This window comes from Martes martes, assembly GCF_963455335.1.
Source record: "Martes martes genome assembly, chromosome: 1".
Lineage (NCBI taxonomy): Eukaryota > Metazoa > Chordata > Mammalia > Carnivora > Mustelidae > Martes > Martes martes.
In genome coordinates, this window is record NC_137888.1 from 82,750,911 (window position 1) to 82,773,104 (window position 22,194).

Below are 22,194 nucleotides of genomic sequence, written 5' to 3' on the forward strand. Positions count from 1 at the left end.
TCACTAGCCATCAGGGAAATTAAAATCAAAACCACACTGAGATACCTCCTTACACCAGTTCAAATGGCCAAAATCAACAGGACAAGAAACAACAAGTGTTGGAGAGGATGTGGAGAAAGGGGAACCCTCTTACACTGTTGGTGGGAATGCAAGTTGGTGTAGCCACTTTGGAAAACAGTGTGGAGATTCCTTAAGAAATTAAAAATAGAGCCACCCTATGACTCTGTGATTGCATTACTGGGTATTTACCCCAAATAAAAGAAGGACCATCTGTACCCCAATGTTCATAGCAGCAATGGCCACATTCACCAAACTGTGGAAAGAGCTGAGATGCCCTTCAACAAACGAATGGATAAAGGTGTGGTCCATATATACAATGGAATATTATGCAGCCATCAGAAAGGATGAATACCCAACTATTTTATCAACATGGAAGGGACTGGAGGAGATTATGCTGAGTGAAATAAGTCAAGCAGAGAGAGTTGATTATCATACAGTTTCACTTACTTGTGGAGCATAAGGAATAAATTGGAGGACATTAGGAGAAGGAAAGGAAAAGTGAAGTGGGGAAAATTGGAGGAGGACACAAAGTATGAGAGACTGTGGACTCTGAGAAACAAACAGAGGGTTTTGGAGGAGATGGGGATGGTGGTGGGTATTAAGCAGGGCACATATTGCATGGAGCACTGGGTATAGTGCATAAACAATGAATCTTGGAACAGATTGGGGTATAGATGGCCCTTCTTTTCACTACATCTGTATCTTTGGGGTAAACACCCAGTAGTGCAATTGCAGAATCATAGTATAGCTCTATTTTTAATTTCTTAAGGAATCTCCACACTGTTTTCCAAAGTGGCTGCACCAACTTGCATTCCGACCAACAGTGTAAGAGGGTTCCCCTTTCTCCACATCCTCTCCAACACTTGTTGTTTACTGTTTTGGTAATTTTGGCCATTCTAACTGGTGTAAGGTGGTATCTCAATGTGTATCTCAATTGAATCTCCCTGATGGCTAATGATGATGAACGTTTTTTCATATGTCTGTTAGCCATTTGTATGTATTTGGAGAAGTATCTGTTCATGTGTCTGAAAATATTAAATTAAAAAACTCAGCAGAATACACATTCTTTTTAAGTACACATGAAACATTCTCTAGAATAGGTCACATAGTAGGCCACAAAACAAGTCTCAACAAATTAAAAAAGATCAAGGCCATACCATACATCTCTTCTGACCACAATGCTATGAAACTGGAAATCAACAATAAGAAAAATCTGGAAAGAGCACTAATACATGGAGGTTAAAGAACATGTTCCTAAACAATGAATGGGTCAACCAAGAAACCAAAGAGGAAATAAAAAAATACATGGAGATAAATGAAAATGAAAACACAACAATCCAGTATCTTTGGGATGCAGCAAAAACTGTTCTAAGAGGGAGTCTATTGCTATACAGGCCCACCTCAAGAAGCAATAAAAATCTCAAACAAACAACCTAACCTTACATCTAAAGAGCAAGAAAAAGAACAAAAACCAAAACCAGTAGAAGGAAAGAAATATAAAGATTAGAGCAGAAATGAGCAAAGTAGAAACTAAAAAAACAATAGAACATACCAATGAAACCAGAGCTGTTCTTCTAAAAGATCAACAAAATTAGTAAGTCTTTAGTCAGACTCATTAAGAGAGAGAGAGATTGAGAGAGAACTCAAACAAAATGAGAACTGAAAAAGGAGTAACAACTGGCACCACAGAAATACAAAGGATTATAAAAGAATATTATGAAAAATTATATGTCAACAAATTGGACAACCTAAAAGAAATCAATTCCTAGAAACAGAACCTCCCAAAACTGAATCAGGAAGAAAAAGAAAATTTGAACGGACTGATCACCAGCGATGAAATCCAATCAGTGGTCAAAAAACTCCCAACAAACAAAAGTTCAAGACCAGAAGGCTTCACAGGTGAATTCTACCAAATCTTTAGAAGAGTTTACACCTATTCTTCTCCAACTAGTCCAAAACACAGAAGAGGAAAGAAAGCTTACAAATCCATTTTACAAGCATTACCTTGATACCAAAACCAGATAAAGACACTACAAAGAAAGAGAACCACAATAATACCTTTTAAAAAGCATTCATCATGATCAAGTGGGATTTATTCCTGGGATGCAAGGGCCATTCAATATTTGCAAGTCAATCAAACTGATTCATTATGTCAACAACAGAAAGGACAAAAACTATATGATCATTTCAATAGGTACAGAAAAACAAAGTAGATTTACAGGGAATACACTGCAATGTAATAAAGGCCATAAATGAAAACCTCACAGTTAACATCTTACTCAATGGTGAAAACCTGAGAGCTTTCCTCCTGTGGTCAGGAACAAGACAGATGTCCACTATAACCACTTTCTTCAACATTGTACTGGAAGCCCTAGCTGCAGCAATCAGACAAGAAAAAGGTACCCAAATTGATAAAGAAGAAGTACAACTTCACTATGTGCAGATGACATGATACTAAATATACATATATATATAGAGAGAAAACCTTAAAGACTCCACCAAGAAAACTACCAGAACTGATAAATTCCATAAGGTCACAGGATACAAAAATCAATGTATAGAAATTTGTTGCATTTCTCTACACTAATAATGAAGTAGCAGAAAGAGAAATTAAGAAAACAATCCCATTTATAATTGTACCAAAAAGTATAAAATACCTAAGAATAAAGTTAATTAAGGTAAAAGTCCTATTCTCTGAAAACTATAAAGAATAAGTGAATGAGGGGCTCCTGGGTGGCTCAGTGGGTTAAAGCCTCTGCTTCAGCTCAGGTCATGATCTCAGGGTCCTGGAATTGAGCCCCATATCGGGCTCTCTGCTCAGCAGGGAGCCTGCTTCTCCCTCTCTCTCTCTGCCTGCCTCTCTGCCTACTGTGATCTCTGTCTGTCAAATAAATAAATAAAATCTTAAAAAAAAATAAGTGAATGAAATTGAGGATGACAGATACAAAAGTAAAAATATTCCATGCTCATAGATTGGAAGAAACAATATTGTTAAAATCTCTGTACTACACACAGCAATCTACACACTCAATGCAATTCTTATGAAAATACCAACAGCATTTTTCACAAAACTAGAACAAACAGTCCTAAAATTCATATGGAACAACAACAACAAAAAAGACCCTGGATAGCCAAAGCAAGCTTAGGGGAAAAAAAAAAAAAAAAAGAACAAAACTGGAGGGATCACACTCCCAGATTTCAAGATATACTACAAAGCTGTAGTAATCAAAACAGTATGGTATTGACACAAAAATAGACATCCAGATCAATGGAACAGAATACAGAGCCCAGAAATATACCCATAATTATATGGTCAATTAATCTTTTATAAAAGGAGAAAGAATATACAATAGGAAAAAGGCAGTTTCTTCAACAAATTGTGTTGGGAAAACTGGACAGCTATATATAAGAAAGAAACTGGACCATTTTATCACACTATACACAAAAGTAAACTAAAAATGGATTAAAAATATAAACGTGAGACCTGAAACTGTAAAAATCCTAGAAGAGAACATAGACAGTAATTTCTCTGATGTTGGTCATAGCAACATATTTACAGGTGTGTCTCCTGAGGCAACAGAAACAAAAGCAACAATAAACTACTGGGACTACTTCAAAATAAAAAGCCTCTGCACAGTAAGGGAATCAATAAAACTAAAAGCTAACCTAATGAACGGGAGAAGGTATTTGCAAATGACATATCAAATAGAGGGTTAGTATCAAAAATATATAGGGCACCTGGGTGGCTCAGTGGGTTAAAGCCTCTGCCTTCAGCTCAGGTCATGATCCCAGGGTCCTGGGATCGAGTCCCGCATCGGGCTCTCTGCTCAGCAGGGAGCCTGCTTCCTCCTCTCTCTTCCTGCTTCTCTGCCTACTTGTGATCTTTGTCTGTCAAATAAATAAATAAAATCTTAAAAAAAAAAAAAATATATATATATATATATATATATATAAAGAACTTCTACAACTCAACACAAAAACCCCCCAAATAATCCAATTAAAAATGGGCAGAAACATGAACAGACATTTCTCCAAAAAAGACATCCAGATGGCCAACAGACACATGAAAAGTTGTTCATCATTGGTAATTACCAGGGAAATGCTAATCAAAACCACAATGAGATATCACCTAATATCTCTCAGAATGGCTAAAATCAAAACCTCAAGAAACAACAAGTGTTGGCGAGCATGTAGAGAAGAGGAACCCTTTTGCACTACTGGTGGGAATGCAAACTGGTGCAGCCACTATGGAAAACAGTATGGAGGTTCCTCAAAAAATTAAAAATAGAATTACCATATGATCCAGTAATTCCACTACTGGGGATTTACTGGAGGAATACAAAAACACTAATTCGAAAAGATACATGCACCACTATGTAAACTGAAGCATTATTTACAATAGCCAAATTACAGAAGCAATCCAAGTGTCCATAGATAGATGAATGGTATATATACACAGTGGAATATTATTCAGCCACACAAAGAAATGAAATCGCCATTTGTAGCAACACGGTTAGACCTAGGGGGTATAACGCTAAGTGAAATAAGTGAATCAGAGAAAGACAAATACCATATGATTTCACTCATTTGTAGAATTTGAGAGATAAAAAACAAAGGAGCAAAAAAGAAAATAAAACTCTTAACTCTAGAGAACCAAGTGATAGTTACCAGAAGGGAGGTGGGTACAGGGATGGGTGAAATAAGTGATGGGAATTAAGAGTACACTTATCATGATAAGCACTGAGTAATGTATAGAATTGCTGAATCACTGCATTTTATACCTGAAACTCATATTACACTGTTAACTATACTAAAATTATAATTAAAAAAAATACAAAGAACTTCCACAGTAAGCTAACTAGAAAGAATACCTGCATAAACAAATATCTGAGATAAATTCAATTGGTATCTCTTGAATAACCTTTCCAGAAAGAAATTATTTTGGGGCTTAATAAAGAAGTTTGTTTAGAGTTACTTAATGGCATAAAGGAATTAACAAAATGACTGTACAAGGGAATGTCTTGCTTTGTTTTTAAAGTTTTGTTCTTTAAAAAGTTTTGTTAAGTTTTATGAGTCAACTTACTACTGTCAATAAAATAACAGACCATCCTTTTTTTTTTTTTTTAAAGACTTTATTTATTTATTTGTCAGCAAGAGAGAGCACAAGCAGGGGCAGCGGCAGGCAGAGGGAGAAGCAGGCTCCCCGCTGAGTAGGGAGCCTGATGTGGGACTCAATCCCCAGACCCTGGGATCATAACCTGAGCCAAAGGCAGATGTTCAACTGACTGAGCCTCCCAGGCATTCCCAGACCATTGTTTTTGATGAAAAAAAAAATTAAAAAAAAGAAAGTCATATGGAAAATAATTTTTAAAACAATGATTTAAAAAAAAAGAAAAATCACAAACAACAGGCTTACCCTTATGGGAGCTAGAAAAAGAACAAAGCCAAAGCTAATATAAGAAATAATGAAGATTAGAGCAGAAAGAAATGAAATAGTGACTAAAGAAACAACAGAAAAGATCAATAAAACCAAGGTCTGATTCTTTGAAAAGATAAACAAAACTTGTAACTCTTTAGATAGAGTCATCTATAAAAAAGAGGACTCAAATAAATAAAACCAGAAATGAAGCAAAAAAACCCACAAACACCACAAAAACACAAGGGATTAGAAGAGAATATTTTAAAAAAGTATGTGCAAACATTAGACAACCTAGAAAAAAATAGATAAAATTTTAGAAACATACAATCCTCCAAAACTGAACCAGGAAAAAACAGAAAATTTGAACAGACCAATAACTAGTAATAAAATTGAATCAGTAGTAATAAAAACTCCTTATATAGTCAGAACCAGGCCAGCATAATCCTGATACCAAAACCAGATAAAGACACTAGAAAAAAAAGAAAACCAAAGGCTAATATTTCTTGTGAATATATATGTAAAAATATTTAACCAGATATTAGCAAACCAATATCAACTATATATTAAAAGGATCATTCAACACAATCAAGTGGGATTTATTCCAGGGATGCAACAGTGGTTCATCATTTGTAAATCAATCAACATGATACATCATATCAAAAAGGGAAAGGATAAAAACCACATGATCATCTCTGTAGATATAGAAAAAGCATCCTACGTGATACATCCTACATGAACATCCGGATATTCATGATAAAAATTCTCAACAAAGTGGGTTTAAAGGAAATACCCCTCAGAAAAATCCACAGCTAACATCATACTCAATGGTGAAAATCCGAAGTATTTCCTGTAAGATCAAGAGAAAGACAAGGATGTCCACTCTCACCACTTTTATTCACATAGTACTGGAAGCCTTACTTGTAGCAATCAGATAAGAAATAAAATCATCCAAATTGGTAAGGAAGAAGTGAAACTTTCTATTTGTATATGGCATGATATTATATAGAGAAAACCCTAAAGACTCCACCAAAAAATGATTAAAATAAACTAATTCTAAATGATTAGAATTCTAAATGATTAGAATAAACAGTAAACTTCCAGGATACAAAATTAATAGACAGAAATCTGTTGCATTTCTATACACTTATAATGAAGTAGCAGTAAGAGAAATTAAAAAAAAAAACAGTAACATTGACAATTGTATCAGAAAGAGTAAATTCCTAGGAATATATTTAACCAGGGATGTGAAAGATCCATATACTGAAATCTACAAGACACTGATGAAAGAAATTAAAGACAACACAAATGGAAAGGTATACCATGCTTATGAATTAGAAGAATATTATTAAAATGTCCATACTGCCCAAAGCAATCTACAGATTTAACACAAGCTCTATCAAAATACCAACAGTATTTTTCTCAGAACTAGAACATATATCCTAAATTTGTATGGAATGACAAAAGACCTCAAATAGGCAAAGCAATCTTGACAAAAACAAAACTGGAAGTATCACAATTCCAGATCTCAAGATATACTATTACAAAGCCAAAGTAATCAAAACAGTATGGTACTGGCACAGAAATACAGACACATAAATCAATACAACAAAATAGCCCAGAAATAAAACCACACCTATATGGTCAATTAATCTATGACAAAGGAGTCAAGAATATGCAATGGGGAAAGGCAGTCTCTTCAACAAATGGTGTTGGGAAAATGGGATAGCGACATACAAGAAAGAAATTGGACCACTTTCTTAAACCACACACAAAAATTCAGAATAGGTTGAACACCTAAAGTGAGACCTGAAACCATATAACTCTTAAAAAAAAACAAACCCATAGACAGTATGTTTTGCACACTGCTTTTAGCAACATATTTATGGATTATGTCTCCTGAGGCAAGGGAAACAAAAGCAAAAACAAACTATTGGGACTACACCAGTATAAAAACATTTTACACAGCAAAGGAAAACATCAGCAAGACAAAAAGTCAACCTATGAATGGGAGAAGATATTTAAAAATAATTTCTCAGATAAGGAGTTAATATCCAAAAATATATAAAGGACTCAGTCGACCCAACACACACACACACACACACACACACACACACACACACACACACACAATCTGATTAAAATTGGGCAGAGGACCCAAATAGACATTTCTTCAAAGAAGACATAACAGGTGGCCAAAAGACACTCAACAACACTAATAATCAGGGAAGTGCAAATCAAAACCACAATGAAATATTATCTTACAGCACTCAGAATGGCTAAAATAAAAAAGACAGGATACCATGGGGCTAGCAAGGATGTGGAGAAAAGGGAACTCTCACACACTGCTGGTGGGAATGTCAACTGGTGCAACCACTGTGGAAAACAGTATGGACATTCTTCAAAAAATTCAAAATAGAAATACCACATAACCCAGGATTCCCATTATTTGGTATTCACCTAAAGAAAATGACAATACTAACTGGAAAAGATATCCACACCTTTTGTTCACTGCAGCATCATTTAACAATTAACCAAGATATGCAAGCAATCTAAGTGTCTATCAGCAGATGAATGGATAAGGAAGATATGGTATGGAGTAGCATATCCATATATGCTATAAGATATTATAGCATATATAGTATGCTATATTACTCAGCTACAAAAAGCTAGAAAAATAATTTTTATTTTTAATATAAAATTATTTAATAATTATATAAGTGATATATTACTTACATAATTATAAGTAAATTACTTATAATTTAACAATTATAAAATTATTATAAAGCCAGATAGCTGATGTTTATCAAAGGCAGGGAATAGGGGAAATGGGTGTATCAGGTGAAGGGAATCAAGAGGTACAAACTTCCAGTTATAAAATAAAAAAACCATGGAGATGAAATGTACAGTACAAGGCATATAGTCAATAATACTGTAACAATGTTCTGCAGTGATGGATGGTAATGGCAGTTTTCGGGTGAGCACCGGCTAATGTATAGAAGTGTCCGATCGCTATGTTGTGCATCTGAACCTAATATAACATTGACTATCAACATACTTAAAGAAATAAAATTTTTTTAAAAAAGTGCTTACTTGATGACGGGCAAATCTTTGTACTCAGAAGATATTCACTAATGATCCATCCATAGGTGAATCCACTGTTTCACCCATCCATGAAGAAAATGGATTTTAGAAATTTGTTCTTAAGGTTAGTTCATCTTGCCTCTCTTAAAAGCAACTGACGTGGTTGACTGGAAATGTCACTCTCTCTCTACGTCCTACTTTCCTGACAATAACCCCAGCTTGGGCTAAGCCCACCTGACTCTATCCAGGCCCAGACAGCTCACCATGACTGGCCCCCCTCTATATTCATGAGCGCAGCTCCTTCCAGGAGCCCGTAGGGCTGCAGAATGCCAAGTCCATGTACCCCCCCACACTTCCAACACTTCCACTCTTATCCTCACTCCCACAAGATGACTTTGTCTCATTCTTCACTGAGAACACAGAAGCAGTGAGAACTTCCACGCCTCCCACCACGATAGCTAGCCTCCTGTCAGCCTCTGTGACACTGCGCCTCTGCCCTCCCCCCAGGTGAACTCTCCATGTTCTAAGAGCATCTCTTGGACGGATCCTATCCTCTTGCCTACTCAAAGATATGAGCTCCAGCAGTTCTTCCTTTGCTTTCCTACAAGTCCACCTTTGCCCCTTGCTAATGGATTTTTCTCATCAACATATAAATATGCTGTTAAACTTTCCAACCTAAAAATACAACAGAAAACAAACTCTCTTTCAACCCTGTGCTTACCCATCCTGCAGCTACGGCCCGTTGCTTTCTTGTTAGTCCCGTTTAGAGCTCAGTTCCTTGAGAGACATGGAGTGTCCACTTCCCTTCTCCCAGTCGTTCCCAACGTACTTCACTTAGGTCTTTACCCACACTGTGCCAGTGAGCTAGCTCTTGATGAGCGCTCCAGTAACTTCCAACCACCTAAGTCAAATAGTCAATCTCAGGTGTCTTTAGGAAGGATTCTCTGGCAGCACTGGATAGAGTCAAGCTTCATCCCTGAAACATCTTTTCTCTTATCCAAAACCTCTGAAGTTACAAGTATCACAGGACTCTATACAGAACTTTTCTCTATCTTCACCTTCTCTGTGATGTCATCCACTCTTGTAGCTTTAAATACCATCTATATGGTAATTTAGAATTTAGTCTATGTGCCCTGGATCAGCTCATTTCTTCCCACATCTGTCCCCCCTGCAGTCTTCCCCAATCAGTGAATGAAAACTCTGTCCTTCCGGTTACTCAGGCCAAAATCCCAAGACTATCCTTAGCTAGATCTCCATCCAGCCCATCAACAAACTGATGGCCTAACTTCAAACTACATGAAGAATGCAAACACTTCTCACTACCTCAGCTGCGGCCACTGGTCCCAGTCACCCCAGGCTTTGCCTAGATTATTGCCAACACTTCGGTGGTCTCCCTGCTTCCACTGTTGTCTCTCTCTGGTCTGTTCTCAACACAGCAGCCAGAATGATGGTATTGTAAGTCAGATCATATCACTCCTAGGCTAAAAATGCTCTAATGAGTAAAAGACAAGGTTCTTCTACTGGCCCATGAGGCCTTACAGGAGCTGGTCCTCTCCATTTGATTTCATCTCCTGGCACACTCCCATTGCTGACTCTGCTCCAGTCACAGTAACCCCACTGCTACTTCTCCAACCTATCAGCCACATTGCTGCCCTCAGTTCCTTCTGCCTGAAATCCTCTTCCCTTATGGAGGCATGGCTCACTCACTGCCCCTAGGCCTCTGCTTCACTGTCACCCCTGCTCAAATTAGAGGGGACTTAACTTGAGAAAATGTAAGTAGCAATTCTATCACTCCCTTGCGTTCCCTTCTCCCTGATTGTTTCCATTGTGCTTAATACCACCATTTGACACATAATAACTGTTTATTAGTTCACTATCTTTCTCTTCCCTCACCAAAATTAATTTCAGTGAGGGCAGCTATACTCTGTTTTTTTGTTCACTGCTAAATCCACACTCTTTAAAACTATACCTGGTCCATTGTAGGCATGGACATATTTACTGAATGAATGACATGCAAGTAAATGACAGCAAGTAAAACTGTTTCCATAAAACTAGAAATTCAAAATAACTTTGTCTTAGAACTCTGCATTGCTTGTATCTCTTATGACATAAAGTTAATTTTCAGGGTTTTTTTCCTTACCCAGTGGTTAACACTGCTGATCTGTGCCATGTAGTAGTGTAAAAACTGGGTTGTCTTTTCCCACATCACGTAAGAGCTGCCAAGAAAAGCCAAATCCCAAATGGGTCTCAGAGAGGGATCAATATGTCCGTGACTATCTGAGAGGGAAGGAAAAAAAGAAAAAAAAAAGGACCTTTTCATTATGGCATTTTGGAGACACAATTTCATATGTTTAGGAATGAGTAGGAGCGTAAACTAAGCCACATCAGCCCTCTCTTACAGCAAGATCTTGTGCTGGACACATGATTTGTTCTTATCTGTTTCTACATCATACAGAGATTCCCGTGCTTCAGTATGTACAACCTACTGAGTAAAGCTACTCTAAAAAAATGAAGGGCTATTTGTTGTACCATATTAATGCAAAGTAAGAGCTAGAATGATATTCAAAGTTAAAGTCTTGTTAGTTGAGAAGCATTTTAAAATTAGATTGGAAAGTCTATCAATTATCTTCTCCACATTACCTTCTGGTCTGGGTCTACAAGTCCATGCAATGGTCTTTGCCGATTGCTAAATGTCTTTGTCCTTCACTAATCATTGGCTTTAAAGCTAATCAGTGAATTGCCAGTATCTCTGTCACTGATTTTGACCACATGAAGAAATCAAGTGGGTTTTCCCCTGTGGTATTGTTTTTGGAACTGCAATCTTTTCATTTCAACACATATTTATAAAAACCTACTTCATATCAGACACTGCTAGAGTTGGGGATACAATGATTAATAAATCACCTTTTGTGACTTTTAGGAACTCAAATTTTAGCATGTAATTAATTTATAAGATAACTGTTCATGGGCCATCCTTTTATGCAATTTGGTGGAGCTATTCTTAGTTTAAATAAAGGCTCAATAATAATATAATATGTGAGGAATAGGAACAAACTTATCAGGAAACTAATCCTTCTTGGAAGAATAATCTTTAGCACAAATTCTTCTCTGTACAGGTGGAACGTGACTTGGCTGGTTTACAATGCTAGTCAATTCAAAGAGCATTCATGGATTGTGTGGGTGCTGTGAGAGACCCAAAGTTGGGTCCCTACCCTCCACTCGCTGACACTGCAGAAACACAGCGGATACCTGCCTCGAGAGAAGGAGGATCAAAATGCTGACAGAGCACAGGGAAGGGAGAGGTTTCTTTGGGCGGGAGGAATCTGGGAAAAGCTTCACAGAGAAGAAGTTTGAGCTGAGCCTCGGACTCCTGTGGTGCATGTGGGGGTGGGAGCAAGAGAGAGTGAAAGCTTCCTTCATCCAGCCACCCATCCCAGGACTCATCTCACAGTGCCCCTGTGGGCTCAACAAAGCCATTGCTGGTAGGCAAGTTAGTTACATTGAACACTGGGGATAACAAGGATGGCTGACAACCCTGCTACAGACTCATTTAGGTGGCCGGACCGGGCTGGTTGTTCCCAGGTCTTCAGTATTTTCCTCTGTAGCATACTTGGGCTCAACTAAAGGAAGTTTGTAAATTTGTTAAAAAAGTGAAAGTTGTACTCGTCACAAAAAACAAATGACCACTTCTTTAGGGGAAAAATAATGTGGAGCGAGGATATCCTGAAACAGATTAGATGGTCTCACCCATCAGTTGTAGAGAACGCTGCCCTCCAGAGAAGCCCAGCGCCCCGGACTGACTGCGTACGGAACAGAGGCTGCTGAGATCTGAACTGGCCAATCCGAGGACAGCGCCACAGTTCTGACTCACTCTTGTCTAAAACCAAACCCTTCCGGTTTTAATAATTTTGTATACAGAGATAGGCTATAAATAGTACCATTATATGCCTCCACTGAACTTAAACTGACAACAGAACTTGTAAATTGTTAACAAAAAGGTGCCCTCTATTTAAAGTAAGTTTGTGGAGCTGTATGCCACACTAAGTTAGATTGTTACAGAATGACCCTTGTTGGCATGTAGGACGTATTAACTGAACAAAATGCAGTTTACTTCATGATTAAAAAGTATCCAAAACCTAGTGATCCTGTAGCAAATATTCAAAGAAAAGGTCCTATTACAGTCTCTAAAATTTGTGTTTTAAGAAGACTATATAAAATCTTATTTCCCCAGCTAAAGCGAAAGGGAGGAAATCCCTAGATAAATGCAGATTGTAAGCGTCAGTCATGAGCCCATTTATTTCAGACTGTACTAAACATAAGGAAATTCCAAGATTTTGAATTATCTCTCATATTTCTCTGGAACAGGATTTAAGCTGAGTTGGTAGAGAATGACTATGGGAAACACCCAAGTTTCTGAATTTTAGAAAGGCAAGGAGTAGTATTCTATAGGCAGGTTTTTAAGAACACTTAGTCCTGACAAATGGAGGGGACACAGATGCACTCAGGAGTGGAGACCACAGGTCCCGCCATGTGGACATGGCTCCATTATAGTCTCCGGGCAAACGAGGGAGCCGGGAGACAGCGTGGGATGCTGAGTGCTACACTGGTCAGATGTCAAGCTTAATACCCAAGCACAAGTCCAGAGATGACTTTTGTGGTTTTGCAAATTGGATTTGCCAGTAAGTGCTGAGTCTCAGCTGCTGCCCACACACACACTCAATAGTGCTGAGGTCAGAAAGCATGAGTTCTGCTTCACTTCAGCTGAGTCACTTGGGAGGGCCGGGCTCATTTCTTATTAAAGACGGCACCACTGCCCATTAGCTCTTGACCTAAGTGAGACAAACTTGATTCTGCTGCAGCCTCCCAGCAAGGCCCCGAGACAGCTGGCTCGCCCAGCTCTGCTCGGACGTCTGCGGTGGGCACCGTGGGGGTCTGGTGATGCCTCATCACATAGGTTTCCAAGGCCGACACTGCAAATCTTTAGAAATGTCGCCTCAGGCTCTGGGTTCAGCCCTGAAAACTTCCCCACTATGTGCCTCTCCTGTAGCAACTCTACCTCTTCTTTGAAGGTTGAACTCTCACCCTGGCCCTTGTCTGGGATGCATAGTGGGGAGATTAAAAGGGCACCAAGAGCTCTTGATGGAGTTACCATATTGTCCTGGAGATGAAGAACAGGAAAATGATAATTCTGAGGTTTTTTTTAAATAACAAGGTGTTTCACATTCTATAGATGAATTAAAGTGCCACTTTGGGGATAAAAATGTACATGATCATTCTATTTAGGATTTAGTCATTACATACATTCCCTAATACAGAAATTCCAGACACTGTTTCATACCAGGTATGCTGATGACATCCAGGGGGGTTTTAAGTTGCTTCATGTGCTTATAAAGCAGGTAATCCTCTTCTTGTCTTTTGTTCTTCTCGATGAGCCGTGTACAAGTCACATTAATAGCTGGTCTGGGTTTCTGATTCCTGAAAAACACTCGAGCAGAACATTTCCCCAAATGCTCCTCACCAACCTGAAATAAAGATTTTGGAATTAAAGAGAATGGCTACTTATCACTGCCCACGGACCCCAATACACAGCTACACACAGGATTGAGAAGTTCCTCGTATGTGGCATCAATATAGATGCAGTGGTCTTGGCTTTGTGGAAAATGATTTCTGTGTTCACTGCTGAACACAATGGTCCTTCCTCTTTGCTGTCATTTAAACTCCTGCTTTCTGACAATGCCCTTATACAATAATGCTGGGCCTATCTAAAAGAAAGATTGTTGGTGCCTATTGAGTACTGCTTGGTCCAACCTCAAGGACAGTAGGTACTTTTCCTACTGTGCACCAACATAATGCTTAGCTGGACCTCAAGCTTGCTAACTTGAACTGAAAGATGAAGTTGGTTCCCATTAACAAAAATGACAACATGCTCATACTGCCTTATGAATTCGGCTCTCTGATGCCAACTTTACAGATGAAGATATTGAAGTCTAAGAAGGAACTTACTCCAGGGTCTCCCAGCTAGTAAATGCTAAGCCAGGAGTTGAGCTCATGTCTATCTGATGCCAAAACCTTGGCCCTATACTACCTCCATCTCTCTACTCCAAGATCTAATTTGGAAGGAATAGAGACAAATGGCACCCAAATAGGACCAATCCAGGGGATGTCTGTTTGCATTTGTATTTAAACACAGACGTACTGAGTACTCTGGGATCATCCCCTCACTTTTCTTCCAGTCCAGAGACACTTGGAGGTGGACAGTTAGATGCTTCAAATAAACATTAAATGTATGACTCAACCACAGGACAGTGCTTCTTCATCCTCATCGGTCACAGATTCCTTACCCCAACAACAAAAAAAGCCAGAATCTATTCCCAGAAGAATGCACGTATGCTCAGACCATCACCACTAAGCCTAGAATTTGAGGAAGTTCATGGGCCACTAGTCAAGGCCCCACCCAAACCCATCCATGAGCCCCTAGTTAAGAACTCCTGTTACAGAGTGGTTGGTTGAGCAGTTCAGTTCTTTTCACTTTTACAGTCACTGAAACTGGATGACAACAACCAAAAAGAAACTTTAAATAAAAAAGCTCACAAGGAGACAAATTTTAATGAAAATTGGATCTGCTTAGTAAGTCCATTTCTAGCACTAACTCAAAAAAACTGAACTCTGCTTTACAATGGGAGACCCTTCCTCCCGTGAGTGCTACTTGGAATGAGAGGAAATTTCAGTAGTGCATTAAAATCCTAATTATCGGCCGCAACATGAAAGAAAGGTGAAGGGGGCGTCCCGAAAGAGGCTTATCAAAGGCAGAAAAGAGAGCTGGCACATAATCTCTTTTGATGTCTAAGCTGTTTCCAGGAAAGAGAAAAGAAACCGGGTATTGCCTCCTTTCATTTTCCTTCCTTTTCCTACCCTCCCACCCTGAAACAGCTCCACAGAATCAAAGCAAAGCACTCTCCTCATCCCCTGAAATGGAGCATTTCAACTAGCTAGCTGCACTCTTCCCAGAAACATTCTTGGTCAACATAATCTGTTTTCCCTTTACCTTTAATCTTTCAGTTTGCAATGATAGAAATCAAAGCGGTCTTCTTTATGCTTTAAGAAGATGTTCAGTTCTTAAGTGAAGCAGCAAAGTCAGAATACACGGCTATGTGGTTAGAACTTATTTCTATGTACTGGTAAGCATTCTTCCAGAAGCCTCCCTATGGGATGGGGGGCCGGGGTCATGCCTTCCCTTTGGAAGCTCTGCCCCCTGAGACACTTGAATGGGATGCTGCCTGCTTTGAGTCAGCACCACGCAGACAGCATCTGGGCTGGTCTCTCCACCCAAGTTCCAGCTGCTGACTCCCAGCTCAGCCCAGCACATGGCAGCTCATCTGGTTCTAATTTGTGTATGAGTCTTCTGTTTACTCTCTTCTTAAGATCAGGTAAAGGAAACTTGGCAAACCATGGCCTGGCTTGGTCAGGATTGTAGAGACATTAATAATGCCTGCGGCATACATTGCTCTGTGTTTTAGAGAATACTTCTGTAGGGGAGCTCGTGGAATGGGCCTCATGTGAAGCTGGCCCGCTAAGAAAATGTCAAGAGCTGACAGGAAGAGGAACAGGTTGACATTTGGGAGTGAGTCATTCTAAGCATTTAGAGGTGTGAGGAGGGGGTACCAAAGGAACTGTGAAATTCCCTCCCAGGGGCAAAGGAAGGAGGGGACGGTGGCTCTGGGACTGTTTTAAACGCAGTCTCGCATAAGGCCATGGAGTTGAAGGCGTTCGATCGTGGGCTCCTGTTAGCTCTGCTCTTCAACTCTTGAGAACACAAAACAAAGCATTAAAAAAAAAACCAAACCAGAAGCTAACCTCCAGGTCACTATATATTCAGACTTTCACCTTTTTTAAAAAAATAAATCCACAGGAGTTGCTAACTGGATTCTTCAGCGATTGTGGCAGCTTACCTCTGGGTTATAGTGATCTGTGGTAAACACCAGGTCCACCTGACATCCCTTCTTTGGATTAACCTGAAACAGAGAAACGGAATCAGCCTAGTGGAAGCTCTATTAACATCTTGCTATTGAAGAATCACTCTCTTGGGATAGCAGGGCGTGCAAACAGTAGCCCTAGCATTTATACCGGAATAAAATCATTTTTTACAAGAGGAAAAGAGTTCAAATTTTGCTCCAGTCATGATACTCTGCTTGCTCGTGTGACATCTACTCACAAAAGGGGGTTGAGGAGGGGAAATGGTTGTACGGAGGGGCCGGTTGGCTTTGTGAGACCGGATGTGTAAAGGCCAGGCTGGGAGGGAGCGCCTCTCTCTGCCCTAACACAGGAAAGGGGGGGGTGGGGGGGTGGCGGAGGGAGGGATATGCATTCATGCATTCAGGAGGGTGCCAGCCAGGGGGAGCCCTCATGCTCCTGGCGGCCAATGGTCAACAGGGAAGATGGCACAATGGTGAGCCCCATTATAGATAATGGGTTTTCAGATGGTGATAAATGAAGATGGGGGGTGTGGGCAGAAGTGACTACTTTCACTAAGGTGCCCCAGGAGGACGCCTCAGCTCCAACGCACCCCCAGACCCTGCAGGCAAAGGGGATCTGCCTCTGCGGCTGGAGGTCTGGGAGGGAGTACAGACACTGAAGACCCTCAGACGCATGCCTCTCCCTCCCTGGCGGCTTCACCAGCGGGTGTATATCTAAACTCTAGAAACGCACATGCAGCCTTTTCAACTTGTCATCGACTCTGAGGCACAGTTTTAGACTCAACAAAGTCATATCACTGAGGCAATTTCAACTGTTTAGAAGGATTTCATGCCATTTACCATCAAGTAAGACTCTGAAAATACTGATTTCCTTTGAATCTTAGCCCAGAAACACAACCACCAAACAGGATAGTTATTTTAAATATGCCAGATATCATCTATTCCTATTTTAGATCCTTAAATAATTCTGGACACCTAGAGAACAGAGGGATAGGATGCTCTGGCAATTATTTACATAAAGACTATCGAAACATGTGAATGTACGGATGTCACTGTGTCGGGGGTGGGGAAGCCCCCAGAGCAGAGCGCAGGGGCAATCTGCTTAGGACCCATTTTCAATTTTGAAAAAGTTCTGGGGGCACCTGGGTGGCTCAGTGGGTTAAAGCCTCTGCCTTTGGCTCGGGTCATGATCCCAGGGTCCTGGGATCTGCAATGGGCTCTCTGCTCAGCAGGGAGCCTGCTTCCTCCTCTCTCTCTTCCTGCCTCTCTGCCTACTTGTGATCTGTCAAATAAATAAATAAAATCTTAAAAAAAAAAAGAAAAAAAAAGTTCTGGTGTAAGTTGAAACACAGACTTCAATGTACAGAATTCACACACACAAGTCTGACTTCTCCCTCAGTCCCTGTTTGCCACCTACCCTGCCAAGCACGGCAGGGTAGATACAGACAAAGAATATCCAGTCCAACCCTACCAGAAACCCACTGCTACTGTGGCAACGGGCAAGTCACTGGAGACATAGCGTGCTCATCAGTGTGGCAGAAAGCTGTGCGTGTGCAGGGCGCTAAGCGTAGGGAGGCCTGAACTAGTTCTTTGAGGAGCAGGTACTGGCTGGCCAAGGGTGTAGGAATAGTAGGGGCTGCCATTCCAGGGGAGGCAATGAAGCCAGAAAAAAGGCTGTATGGGGAGACGGGCACAAGGTCCTGGAAAGCCCCCCCCCCTTTTTTTTTTTTTTGGTCAAATGAAGAGGACTTAGAACTTCATCCTGAACTCAGAGAGGGAGGAAGTTCCCAGCAAACATAACTACAGTACTTAGGGTGTTGTCAAGAATAAGATAGGGCATTAAAAGGGCTTAGACAGGATCAGGGTAAAAGGTCAATATATTTCACTATTTTTATCGTTAGGAAAATCTATAGACCTGAGGAAGAGAAAGAACCATGCTGGACATTAGAGTCTGGCCCAAGTTCCAGGCTAGGGAAGAATGGCAACATGGACTCAAGGTTGCTTTGTTTGGTTTCCTTCCACCTGAAGCTCCCGGTGAGTGGTAAATGGATCTGAGATCTGTACGGAAGTCATGGGATAAGGTGGTCCGTGGCCTCTGTCTCCCAGACTCCTCAACTTTGGGGTCTTCGCTTCCCAAGTTAAAGGAACGTGAGGAATGGTGGGCTTGCTGCCTATGACTCTCACACCACAGTGGGACCCACCACAAACTAGAACTTGGAGAAGGCAGCCCCTCCGCTTGCCAGCAGGTTCTAAGCCTTGAAACGCTGACTGTGCCAGCCCTGGGCCCTCTCACCTGCTACATGCAGGACCTTCGTTTGCACCCACTTCCAGCTCCCCCACCCCCACGAAGTGTAGGCCTCCGATACGAGGGTCAGGGACCATCAAACTTCGTTATCAGTAATACATGGGGGGTGGTGATTATTTGCCATAGGAAAGGATTAACAAAAGTCTTCCTCGTCCTTGATAAAACTGTGCATATTTTAAATGACCTACTTAAGATAGTATTTGAAAACAGTTTTTGAAAACACACAGAGGCAAAAGGAGGTATCAGTATGTACTGCGTAGGGAAAGAAACAGAACTCGATTAACAAAGGCTGTGAGCTGAGTCAGAATGGAGCCTGGCCTTTTGAAGAGTTATTTGCCTTGCTGATTTGATTTCCTTATTTTAATCAGGCACTCTTAAAAGCATCTACATTTTGTCCAAAATAAGATTTTTGTATTTTTGGTTGCACTTTATCAGTTACCAAGACGCAGAGCTTTTATCTCCCACAAGGGCCTCTCCCTCCTTCCTTGCATGAGTCACAGCTCCTGTGAGGCCACTTTGCTGGTCCTCCCGAGATAAGCCCCGTGAGCAGCACCAGCCAGCCTGGGCTCCATCGGGGACAGAGTGAGTGTCTCGTGCCCCCTGGCAGTTGCAGGGCTGTGTTTCCCTCTGGCTCTCTTTGATTACAACTGTTCTGCAGTAAAGAGGCCTCTGTTGGACACCCACCGCAGGAGCTCAGAGTGCAGTGCTAGGTGCTGGAACACGGGGAGACAGGGCAGTGGTAGCCTGGGCCTTCAGCGTGGGGGGCGGTGTGTAGGAGGAGGAGAACTTCAAAGAGATCCCTTTGGAACTGACCATGTGATTATAGATGACTTAAGAGCTATGAAAGGATACCTGGAGGACTGATCCAGTCTCAGGATCAGGAAGTGACCTCTAAACGGAACTGTGAAGATTAAGAAGGAATTGACTGGGGCGGGGGAAGCGGTCCAGGCCAGTCATCCCACAGGGAAGCAACAGTGGGGCAGAAGTTCCCCGAGGAGCTGCCACTGGGGCCAGAGGGCAGGAAGACAGGAGCCAGGATAAGGAGGGGCCACCCCACCAGCTAAGGTGAGGATTTTATCGGCAGAGAAATAGGAAGCCAGGAGAGATGGAAGAGATTTTTAAAAGATCCTTCTACTGGAGTGTGGAGAGCTGGAGCTGGAGTGAGGAGGTGTCCAGAGTGAGCACGGGCCACAGAGACTGCAGGAGGTGAGCGGAGGGTCGTAGATGAACCAAGGTGGGGATGGTGGAAATGGAGAGAAGTACACGGTAGACAGAAAGGAGGGCCACAGTAGAAGGCAAACACTGAATGTAATTCCAGAGCAGAAATAACCACTAGAAGGTAAGTTTTATATTAGGACATTATTACACCAACCCTCATTTAAACTATGCTTGTATTTACTCAGAGAACAACAACAGCTACCCTAGTGGGTCTGTGCGGGGGACTGCTCTGAGCACCCCACATGTCCTAACTATGCTAACAGAGCTCTGAAGGCCAGTTCAGACTCATGAGTAATCAGAGAAATGCACATTAAAGAAGCCATGAGGTATCTCTGTAACATCACTGGCAATACATTAGAAAGTGGCTAGGGCTACCTGCGGGACGGGTTTGGGGGCTGACTGAGAGAAGTCTGATGTAGCCTGGCTTGGGGACAGTCTGGCTGGCGTGGTCACATCACGCTTACACATGCCCTGCAAGCTAACTAACCCACCTCTGGTTCACAGCCCCCAGGAACTGGGACGCTGGTTCCTGGGGCCTCACAGCAGGAGGTTCCTTGAGGCACCATATGTGTAAGGGGGAGCTGGAGGCAATCTGGTGTCCATCCCCGGAGGGTGGGCAGTAAGATGGGGGTGCCGGCCAGAGAGTGCCGTTCGGGGCGACAGGGAGCAAACTAGCTGACATACAGCAATGTACATGGATCCAAAATTCTGAGAGTGAAAACAGAAACAAACAAACGTATGGCATAAAACCAGTTACAAAAAATTGTCTAAATAAAAATTTGCACACAAACGCAACAATATCTTTTGTAAGAATACTGACAAACAGATGAATACACATCTGACTTTTTTGATGGTGGCCCATGGGAAGGTGGGGGAACGGGGATAAAAGAATAAATTCCAGAAGGAGCCTCCGTGGACCAAAGACAAAAACAGCTCCTGAAATGAGGTGTGGTTCTCCCTCAGCTTTGGACCGGAGACCGAGAGCCCATGAACAGGCCTTTAAAAAGATAGAAAGTCCTTTAAAAATGTTAAGTCCAAAGTCGCTAAGCATGGATGTCCTCACCCCATAGTAAGGAGCCCAACTCTCCCCATCGGGTGATCCTCCCTCCACAGCTGGCTCTTGGCATGCTACAACTGCACGGGGCAAAGCTAATCCATCCATTCATAGCTATTAAAAAGGAAAAAAAAAAGCTAAATAGATATTTTTTTGAAAGAGTTTACTTCTGGGAAAGGTGACAACAGTTCCGGCTTCCCCGAGGGAAGGAGTATTCCTGGAATATCATGTCATGGTGCTTATGCCCTTCCTTCCACCCACATCCCCTCCCCCACTGCTAAACTGTCCCAGTGGGAGACAGATTTGGAAGTCTTATCTGTTTCTTCAAACACAGCAAGAGGTACCACATGCTGTTCTAATATTTTCCAGAATATTGGCCCTTTATATAAAGGGAAAGTCCACAAACAAAGCAAATGACCATGTGAATGCATAACCTGAAGGGATGAATTAGCAGTTCTTTGCTACAGATTTCTTTCTAATTATGTATAAAAGAGGATTTATGGGCTGTAGCCTAGAACAAACTGCTTTACAATCAGGGACCACTAATGATGTGGATTATAATCTAATCTGTCTTGTTTTCCAGGTTTCTTGGTTTTGTCCCCACTGGCCACGAGGAAAGGCAGCCCCCTCCCATGTGCACTTTCCACATGCTGAGCCTCACAACGGGCTATTTGGGGAAGGAACAGCACATGGATTTGGGGCTTCCCTTGCAGTAGGGAGGCAAACAGGCTGCTTTTAAAGTCCTGTTTGAGGGGCGCCTGGGTGGCTCAGTGGGTTAAGTCTCTGCCTTCGGCTCAGGTCATGATTCCAGAGTCCTGGGATCAAGCCCCGCATCGGGCTCTCTGCTCAGTGGGGAGCCTGCTTCTCCCTCTCTCTCTGCCTACCTCTCTGCCTACTTGTGATCTCTGTCTGTCAAATAAATAAATAAAATCTTTAAAAAAAATAAATAAAGTCCTGTTTGAGGGGCACCTGGGTGGCTCAGTGGGTTAAAGCCTCTGCCTTCGGCTCAGGTCATGATCCCAGGGTCCTGGGATCAAGCCCCACATCGGGCTCTCTGCTCAGCAGGGAGCCTGCTTCCCCCTCT

The 22,194-nt window shown here is 41.5% G+C and overlaps 1 protein-coding gene across 1 annotated transcript in view; it reads right to left on the reverse strand.

Annotated features, from left to right (window-relative positions):
* The window catches only part of RARRES1 (retinoic acid receptor responder 1), a 52,356-nt gene that overhangs the window by 19,872 nt on the left and 10,290 nt on the right, over nt 1-22,194 (reverse strand). The window contains exons 2-4 of the mRNA XM_080818858.1: nt 16,510-16,572; nt 13,899-14,082; nt 10,701-10,837 (exon numbers count right to left, since the gene is read on the reverse strand). Coding sequence (XP_080674984.1) covers nt 10,701-10,837; nt 13,899-14,082; nt 16,510-16,572 — 384 coding nt within the window. The remainder of the gene's footprint in view (nt 1-10,700; nt 10,838-13,898; nt 14,083-16,509; nt 16,573-22,194) is intronic.